The sequence below is a fragment of the Lepidochelys kempii genome, chromosome 7 (assembly GCF_965140265.1).
Source record: "Lepidochelys kempii isolate rLepKem1 chromosome 7, rLepKem1.hap2, whole genome shotgun sequence".
Classification (NCBI taxonomy): Eukaryota; Metazoa; Chordata; order Testudines; family Cheloniidae; genus Lepidochelys; species Lepidochelys kempii.
In genome coordinates, this window is record NC_133262.1 from 7526117 (window position 1) to 7536379 (window position 10263).

At 45.0% G+C, this 10263-nt stretch overlaps 1 protein-coding gene across 2 annotated transcripts in view; it reads right to left on the bottom strand.

Annotated features, from left to right (window-relative positions):
* Positions 1 to 7115, bottom strand: part of LRIG1 (leucine rich repeats and immunoglobulin like domains 1) — a 128069-nt gene extending 120954 nt beyond the window's left edge. For both annotated transcript variants that reach the window (XR_012159755.1, XM_073351038.1), the window contains exon 1: positions 6135 to 7115. Coding sequence is in view for 1 of the 2 variants with exons in the window: in XM_073351038.1 (XP_073207139.1) it covers positions 6135 to 6340 (206 nt within the window). In the remaining variant the exon portion in view is untranslated. The remainder of the gene's footprint in view (positions 1 to 6134) is intronic.
* Between the last annotated feature and the right edge of the window lie 3148 nt (positions 7116 to 10263).

The following is a 10263-nucleotide window of genomic DNA, read 5'->3' on the forward strand; positions in this document are numbered from 1 at the left end:
TTCTCGGGGGCTGGAGATCTTCTACTAGTGTAAACTGTCACAGCTCCACAGATGTCAATAGAACTGACACCCCCTAGTGCCCCGCTCCTTGCTATCCACGTGCATGAATGTTACACCTGGATACTCAGGCATAAGTGCACCATTGTAAAGTTGAATTTCATTCTTACCTTCGCACCACAACCATAATGTTACACTGACGCACTGAAGACAGAAAAGATAAAAAGGTGGGCGGTTGTTTTTTTTAAAACACTCAAGAAATTGCATGAGACTGTGTACTAGATAACGAACATATTGATATAGTTGTAACGGCTCACTAACTACAAAGTCTGCTGGGCTATTATGTGGTGTCCTATAAACTACCCTTGGGGGAATTCAGCGCCACGGCGCATGTGCAGAATTCACGTCCCCTGAAGTTCCCCCCCCACCCCCACCGCAAAAAATACACATTCTGCCGGAGAGGCACTGCCCACTAGGGGCTGATGGGTAAGGTGAGCTGCTGCCAGAACAGCTGGCTCACCTTAGCAGTGAGCAGCTGTTAACAAGAGAGCAGAGGCTGCTTTTCTCACAGCAACATGCCTGCAGGACAGATATGGGGGGATGGGACGGGGCGGGGGGGTCGTCACACAGATTGGGACAGGCGTGGAATGAGGTGCAGGAACACCAAGGGAGTGCAGGACGACATGGGGACGGGTGGGTGGGGATGGCTGAGTGAGGGTGAAGAGACGTGTGGGACAGGGGCAGATGTGTCTGGGAGAGGCTTGGGGTCAGCCAGGGTCTGCAAGGGGGAGGCTCCCCAACTCCTTAACAATCCCTTTCCCCCCCCCATACTTCTCCCACCCCCACCCAACAACCCTCCAGGTTCACTTCCAGGTCCTTCCCAGCAATTACTTCCCTCTCCTTCAGCTCCTCTTTTACCCTCACTCCCCCAAAGCCCTTGCACTGCTTCTGAGGTGTGTGGGAAATATGGTTCTGTATTGTAGTTTAAATGACTTATTACTCAGAGTTCTGTATTAATATGCCAAATATGGAATCTAGTTGCCAAAAACATTTCCTGAATCTTTTTTTTAGTGTCTAACTGTATTGTTACAGACACACTGGCTGACAGGTATTTTGAAATAAATTACCAAAATAATAGAAACTGGAATGATTATATTGTTATTTTGACAAATAAAATATGCAGAATTTTAAATTATTGTGCACAGAATGTTCAATATTTTGGTGAAGAATTCACCCAGGAGTAATAAACCAAAGGAGCAAATTCTGCTTCCATGTAACCCAGTGTAAATATGGAGTAAATGCACTGGAATTATTGGAGTTACTACATATTCAACTGGGGAAAGAATTGTGAGCGTCTCTGAGCAGCAGGCAAAGTTACTTTTAGGGCAATAACTAACAATACAGGGAGTTAAGAAAACAAAGTTGTTAAAAGTAGTTTCCTTTCCTGGCTTCTTATGGCTATCATCATTGATGTGTGTCATAAATGTGCCAATATTTCAACTTAAATAGACAGATTTGCATTTACACTCAGGACTCCTTTAAACCAATCTGGCAGCAAATTACACACACACACACACTCTAACTAAAAGGCACCTTTACATTCTCTGAGCCTTACTGTAAATAAGAACCGGTACCAAAATATCACCCCTCAATAGGAAAAAAAGTATCTTTTACTCGTCTATGGAAAAAAAATGTAATAAGAAAAAGGGAGAGCACTTTGTTTTAATGGCCATAATGCTTTGCTTGATCTCCAAAGTCATTCTGATGTTCTCAGAGCTCTGCACCTGGCATTTCTGAGCACGAAGCATTTTGTTCCTAAGTTTGGCACTGAAGTTTGTGCCACATATAATATGCTCATGTAAATCAGACTTCAGATTTATTTCGCGTCTTTTGATGTCTAACCAGCTCGAGAGGCTTCAAAGCGAGACACTGGTAAGCAGAGATACCAATCGATTACTCAGTGGATTTAGATTTTTTTCAGCTCCTTCCAGAGATGCTGAACTTTTCAGAGCTGCAACTGGTTAACTGCAAGGTTTGCATGGTGGCTCACTGGTGTGGTTTATTCAACAGACTGCATGGGTTATGCTGAACTGTTTCAACTTACTCTTGGGCTCAATTGCTGTTCCCAGTTAGAAGCTCAAAACACAAACTGTGGTGAGAAAGAACATGGTCTTTTCACATGTACTACTGTACCAAATGTCACTGTCCATTTTTTAAACACTTATCTGTACCATATTACATTAACTATAAGTGGCCACAGTTTATTACTCTTCTTCAAATGAGTTATTGCTTTTGAACAGAAACTCTTAGTAGCTAAAGGCAACAAAAACAACAATAGCACCTTCAAATGATGCCAATGCATTTTTCCAATACCGACAGTCCTGCTGAGCAAATATACAACTTAATAATTAAAGTTGGTTTCAAATCTATCACAAGCCGACCCTGACAGGTTATTTGTTTAAACGGTTATAAATCTACCTGTAATGCAGTGGAAATGAACTCCAAGGATTGTTTAGCCACAAGGGGACTAATTAAAGAGTAAGCTTTTAGAAGGATATCTCTAGAGGTACCTACATGGATTTAAGAGCCCAAGCCCCACTGAAAGTCCATAGGATTTGTGCTCCTAAATCTCTTAGATGCTTTTTAAAAAAAACATTAAGGGGGGGAAGATTTTTAAGTGTTAAAATGAAATGAGGTATTACATTTATACATGATACAATTACTGTTTCCAACATTCAGTGCTATTTAAAGAAGAAATTAAATATAGATTAAACACCAGTTGATAATTAACTAGTTCTTTAGGACCGAGCTTTCATTATTGTTTATTTGTATTATGGCAGTAGCACCTATCATAGAAATCATAAAAGAAAAGAAATAGGTGGCTTGGTTTTGTTAATAATTTAGATAAGTAAATATATATAATTTTTAGTTAGACACCACATAACTTTTAGAGCAAAACGTTTTCTGTATCTAAGTTTCTCAGCTTCTTTGGCTGCTTTTTCATATTTTACAGGGACAAGAAAAATGATGTATTATTAAATACAAAAATCATTGCTAAACTCCACTTTATAAATTCTAAATTAACCAAAGAATTAGCTGAACTGACAAATCAGATTTTGCGTAAATGGTTAAAAGATCAACAACCCACAGATCTGTAGCAGTAGATTTATGTGTGTGATTACTTCACCAATAAAATTTAAACTGAACTCAAAACACACAAAAATCTGTTCCATATGAATGACACTCCTGGGCATTAGCATGTCTGTAAAAACAGACAAGTAAATTCAATTAAACTGAGTTATTAATACAATTTTTATGTGGACAAGTCACTGTCTTGTTTAAAAAGAAACACAGGGATTCTGAAATTATGCTCAGGAGATTAGAAACCATCGTAATCACATTCAGCTGAATTCAGAACTCTTCACAATACAACTGCACACCGACGAACAGGTGTCCACGAGGAGTTATTTTGCTTTTGAAAATAAAGGGCCAAATTCTGCACTCAGTAAGACCAGGGTAATTCAGAATAACTCATATAAAACAGGTAGTTTGACTATAGCCAAAAGTGCATAATGATAACAAACCTAAAACAAAATAATTCTACTTCAGAACAAACTGAATGGTCTCCCCAAAAAAGTCAATGACCATTTTCTTTCCGGGTAGATATACAGTATATCTACATAACCAGAAGTATTATATATTCAACAATGTATACATCTGTTCAGATACCTAAATGCCCTAATGACAGAAGCATCAAGGTTCTCTTTCTCCCCCTCCTCCCTAGTCTTCATTTCAGAAAGGTAAGGTAACAGTTAAGGATATTTATTTATGTAAGTACACACACGCTTTAGGTTCTTCTGCATTCTGATAGCCAAATGAAATTAATAAATTGCCAAAGATGACCCCAATTTTCCCCCTAGTTTTCCTGTACTTTTAATCATTTCAGATTTAAGATAAGTTACAAAATAAGCTGCAAAGAAATTATTGGAATTTGAAAAATCATTTTTTTATTTTTACTTTTAAGTACTATTTCAGTAAAAACTCAGACACATTATCTGTCACCTATTCTCTCTTCCACTGTAAATTTAGTTGATATGCCAATAATACATCTTCTAGATTGATTTGAGAGAGAGTAGAAGAATTCAGATTTCAAGTTAACACGACCTAACTTTCAAGTTGTACTTGACATCAACATATAAGACAGCTACTCTAGAACTCTAGTAAAGCAATGTATCCGCCCCCCACCAATACACAAAAGCGATGTTTATATCCTGAAACTTTGTTTCCAATTAAAAACATCTAGTGGTTGAGCGTTACACTTTAACAGCTTCAGCCAAAATTTCCTAATCTAAATACTTAAACTCTGGCACGTAGATCCATGTATGCACACACCAGTAAGTGGACTGATTTTCAGAAATGGTGAGGTGAGCTGTAAGCGTTCAGCATTTTTGAAAATCAGGCCATTCGTTAAGGTGCCCAAATAGGGATTCAGGGTCCTAAGTTTAGCACCCAAGTTAGAAAAGTTGGCCTTCATCTGCACCAGGTCATAGTCTTTTAAAAAAATCCCTCTTGCCTCCTTTTTCTATCCAGTATTAAAACTATAGCTACAAAAACATGAAGAGGGAGCAGTTCAGATTGAGAAGAATTTTACTTCTTATCCAAGCACACTGTAAAACAGAGAACTAACTACACAGCAACTTTTCCTTTGTCTCCATCCCTCTCTTCAATTTTCAATCTGAATTAGGGAGAAACATGAGATCCGTATAGTAACTTCACACTGCAGCGAAAAAGCACAAGAGACCATTTTAAAAGTGTATGGTAGGAAGAGGCCTGTGTCATTAAACTGGAAGAAAAAGGGGGTTTTGTTGTTGGATTTTTTTTAAAAAAAATCTAGCATACCAAACTAACAGTTAAAAAAAAATTAAATGAGTTCAAGACCATATGGCCTAGTCAGATTATTGCTATACCTTCCATATAGTGCAAAGTCTTTAATAACTCAACTATCCTGTGCAAACCGTATTCTACTCTGCCTTGATAGTGCTGTGTCATTTTTACAATAGTCACTCTTATCTTCAGCACCTTCACACTCCTATGTATAGGAAATACCAGCGGACCAGCTCTTGAACACTCTTTGTAGGAACTCAGAAGAGTTTTTAAATCAGCACAAAGGGAGCACAGTGTCTGTCTTTTTCACAAGTCGCTCCGGTAACAATGCAGTAAGAAAAAGTAATAAGCACATCAACTAAAAGGAATATTGTTAAATAAGGGCTTTTTCCAAGCCTTAAGCGACTGTACGATCAGCAGCTGCAATGTTGCAGATTCCTAAAGTAAAATACCCACCAACTATAATTGATTGGACCAACTTCTGTGTGTGAGAGTCACAAGCTTTTGAACCACACAGAGCTCTGTCTCTATCACCCACAGAAGTTGGTCCAATAAAAGATATTAGCTCACACACCTTGTCTCTGTAAATCCTGGGACCGACAGCCTTGCTACAACGACTAGATTGGAAAAAGTGGCCCCAGTCAATGGCTGACCGCAAACTCTAAGATAATTATTACTCATCACTGGCACAAAACAGCACAGAGCAGGAAACTAAGACACTGATCCTGCCCTGAGGCATGCGCTTAACCTCAAGCCTGGACCTCAATGGACTCACAACGAATAAAGCACCTGCATAACCGTGTACAGGTTGAGAGCCTAAAAAGGCTGGGGGGTGGTTGGGAACGAACTGGGACACTCGAAGGGCTCGATCCTGCGATTGGCTGAGGACCTACTGCCAGGCCCCCACACCCTCCACTCCTACTGGGCTCTCCAGAGGGGCTCCGCATTTTTGCGGAACCGGGCCCGACCCTGCTCCCGCTGAAGTCCATGGCAAGCCTCCCACGGGCTACGATTTTGCAAGACCGTACCCTGATACGAAAAGCGCACAGGCAAATCCGCCTCAGGCAAAGGAGCAGGGAGAAGGGAACCTTAGGCACCGCAGAGAGAGAGGGGGGCGGGGGGGAAAACAAACAAACAGGATCTGACCCTCCTTCCCTCTCCCCCCAAAACAATAAAGGAACCAGGAAAGCTTGAGAGGCGAGGCCAGCTCCCACCCCCCGACCCCCCACCCCCGGGGAGATCCATGGACTTACACATAGACGGGCCAGGTGGGGAGGTCCCTGGGGAGCTCAGTCAGCCCCCGGTGGCTGCAGTCCAGCAGCTCCCCGCTGCAGGCGCAGCTGGAGGCTCGGCGCGGCTCGGACCCGGACCCGGGGCCGGGGCCCACCAGGGCCATCAGGAGGAAAGTCAGACAAGGAGCGGACCGCAGCAGCGGGGCCCCCGCGCCCGGCCGCGCCATTTTGTTACCCGGCCCCCGGGGTCCGAAGCGGAGAGAGCGGCACGAAGCCAGGCGGCGGCGGCGGCCAGTCCCAGGCAGCGCTCAGCGGAGCGTGTCCAGCGACCGGTCCGGGACCGGCGGCGGCGGGCCCCTGCGCTAGGCTGCCCGCGCCACCAGTTGCACCATGGCAGACTCGCTTCTCCACGTCCTGCCCGCGGGGGTCGCCGGGGCCGGGGGGCAGCTCGGCGGGGCTCGCTGCTACGGCTGCGTCGGAAGGGAGGCGGCTGGGCGCGGGTGCATCTCCTCCCCCTCCCCCCCTCGCACCCTCCAGCGTGGGGTCCCGGCAACACACCGGGCGCCCCCGGGACGGCTCCTGTCAGCGCCCTCCTGCCTCCCGGGGCGTTTGCATGGCAGAGTCCGGGTCCGCTCCGGAGGCCCGGGCGGGGAAATCAAGGCACCGACGCTCTCCCGGCTAAAGAGCCGCCGGCCACAGAACCGGCGCCCCCGGGTCCGCCAAAGCCCCCGCGGCCGAGCCACGTCCCGCTCCTCAGTCCCGCAGCCGCTCCGCCGCCGCGGGCTGCATCGCCGCCTGCCCTGCCCGCGTGGGCCGATGCCGCGCTCTCCTCCGCCGCCCGGGCAGCGCCGCCTCCTCCTCCGCCGCGGCGGCGGCAGCAGCAGCAGCTTCCCCTGCTCGCGGCCCCGGGCCCCCTTCCTGCCGGCCCCGGGCTGGGGAACGAGCCCCGCCACCCACCGCGGGCGCCGCCAGCCGCCCGGATCCCCGCGGGCCGCTGCCGCCCGAGCCCCCCGCCGCCGCCGCCGCGAGCGCTTCCCCGGCCCCCGAGCGCCGCTCTCGCCTCAAACCCACGTTGGGGCCATCGCCACATTCCCCCGCCGCCGCCGCCACCTCCCCCGCTTTCGCTCCGCTCCCATTGGCCGCCCGGCGTTCTAGAACGCGCCCGCGCGCCGCCGGATTGGACAGCCGGCCCTTGGTTTGGACACACAACGTTCCATTGATGTTGGCAGCCCGTCAATCAGAGGCGAGAGGTCCCGCCTCCCTTTCCCACCCAAGGTGTGAAAGCTGGACGGGAGACTCCCTCCGCTAGCCCCGCTTCTTAAAGGGGAAGCTGAGAGAAGGGGTGAGCCGGATTCTTTCTTTCTTTCTGGGCACCTTTCTCACTAACTCAGTACTTTAGTATTATAAAGTGAAATAGAGCCAGGCCCCCAACCAACTATGGTTTTGCAAAGCCCAAACTCAACCAATTAGGTTTGTCAAAAACCAACACAGGGAATCCTGAGTTCATCTCCCATATAATATAATATAATCGATATAAATAATTATAATTAATTATACTCTATATTTTGCACATATATAGCACTTTTTTAGCATAGGTATCAAAAGTGCCTTAGTAAGTATTATAATCCTGATTCTACACAGAAGAGCGGAGGAAAGAATTATCTTCTTTCTAAACCAAAGCTGAACTTTAAAGGCAATAATTGGAGAAGGGCAGGTTTAACATTTTTATTTTTATTTCTTTGCTACGATATGCATGCCTACGATGTGCATGTGGGTAATAATAATAATTACTAACAAGAAGTGCTTGGTAGCCCTAGTCACATACTAGAACCCCATTGCACAAGGGGCTATAAAAACATAGACTAAGAAACATAGTCCCGGCCCTAAGAGTTTACAATCTGGGTATAATACAAGAGACAACAGATGGATACAGACAGATAGGGGAGTCCATGCCTAATGGATGATATGGTCCAAAGAGCCTGCATTCCAAAATTAGTCAAATCATGACCCATTAGATAGTTTTTACAAAAATGTTGCAAAAAACTTGATAAAAGCAGCAATGCACTTCCACACATGCATTTAGGGCCTGACCAAAGCTCATTGAAGTCAACAGAAACACTCCAATTGACTTTAATTGGCTTTGGATCAGGCCCATACACTGTTTAGTTGGAAGGCAGTACTCAGCCTTCTCAACACACCAGGCTATGAGGGTACACTGTATAACCACTCACATGGGCCCTGGTCCTGCAGCTAGATCTGTGTAAAGGGATGGATTTATCTTTAGGGAGAGGAGCAACTAATACGGGCCTGATCCTGCTTCCACTGACTCCAACAAAATTTCCATGGCCCAGTCCTGCAGTCAGCTCTGCATGGGCAACCCCTTGAACTTGTGCTGAGTCAGCTGCAGCATTGCAGGAACAGAGCCCTATTGACTTAAGGGGATTGGGCACTATACCTACATAAAGTTTAAATGTTCTGTTTATCTTCTAAGAGACACCTGCTATTTTTTTTTTTTTTGACATAAAATAGTGGCACAATTCTTGAGTCAGATTTGTTCATAAAGCTTGCTATGGACACATAAAAATGCTGCCACGTGAAATATTGCTGTTCTAGCTTCATCTTATTTGGAGGAAACAGCAGGTCTGCGGAAAAAGAACTTGTGTGTGATGGCAAATCTGCTAACAGCCTTATTCAACAAAATATCAGAACTCTGTGGCTTCGGCCACGAAGTCACCACAGGCTTCTGTGGTTTGCTTGCCATGAAGTGCAAAGCCTATGAGTCAAGATCTGAAAATCTCTCTTCACTGTGTCAGTAGAAAGGGGATTCAGTGTTTTGGCAATGCCCCCAGTCTAGTAAGGAGCATGAAGTCATGTCTACTCTCCATACCCATTTATGGAAGTTTGCCCAAACTGACAACATCTTGCTGATTGGTCTGAGTGTACTTGGAGAGAACAGTGATGTCGACACTCAGGGGAGGATTATGTGAGGCTCAATGACAACATGCTAACAGCTGATAGACTCTAAAGGAAAACATACACTTTTCTCACTTAGACATGTCTGTGCTTTGCTAACAGAGGCTTGGATGGCTTATAGGTGCAATGTCAAGCAATTCCATTCTATGTCAAGACATTGGCTACCAATCAAACAATCTCTTTTTGGTACTAAAAAAGAAAAGGAGTATTTGTGGCACCTTAGAGACTAACCAGTTTGGTACTGTTATTTTACCTGTGGCCCACACACAGTCCCAGATGCTTCCTGGCCAAAACTAACAGCAAATTCTCTGGTTTTGCTCTTGTGAAAAGGCACCACACTGTATTCCTGCCCTGTGAGAATTAGGACCCTTCGGCTGCTAACCATAGGGGATTCTTTTGTTTGTGGCTATGGCTCCATCACCTTTGTCTGCCCTAGTTTTGCAGCCTACACAGACAGTTTCTCCAAGTGTCCCATGGAACTGAAATAATGAGGCAGTGCAATTGTCACATTTCTGCTCAATAGGTTAGAAGATCCAGGTAGAGAGCTTTAAACCATCACCCCTTAGGAATGGTTAGCTATCGTGGGCTTTCTTTGCCTTTTTACTTGTAGTCAAGTCTACACAGAAATTCACTTTTTTTGCAGACTTGTCCATTTGTTAGTCTAGTTGCTGCATGTTCAGACATGAAGGGTCTGATTTGCACAAGTGCTCAGCAACTGCAACTCTCCCTGGCTCTAGCTGCAGCTCTGAGTACTCAGCATTTCTGAAAATCAGGCCCTCAGAAAACGTTCACACTGATTTGAGTGGGAGCAAGAAGAAGGACTTTGCATAATAATAATAAAAATAAAATGGTGGTTATTTTTCTTAATTTTCAAAATAAATTTTCCATTTTTCATGTTTACTCTTCAGACATTAGAGGGGGAAACATGAGCACGCCCTTCCATTAACACTGGTGTTCACATGTCATCATGAAAATGGACCTAATATTACCTGCAAAGTTTAGACCCTGTGACAGCTGATATAGATCTTAGGGACTCTCAGTTTTCTTGGCATCTTATGCTGCACCATTAAAGTCAACAAACACTTTGTCATTGACTTCAGTGGGTGCAGGATCATTCTTCTTGTTTATGCACATTCATCTACATGGAAGAGGGACACTTGGACCCAAAGGAATCTTT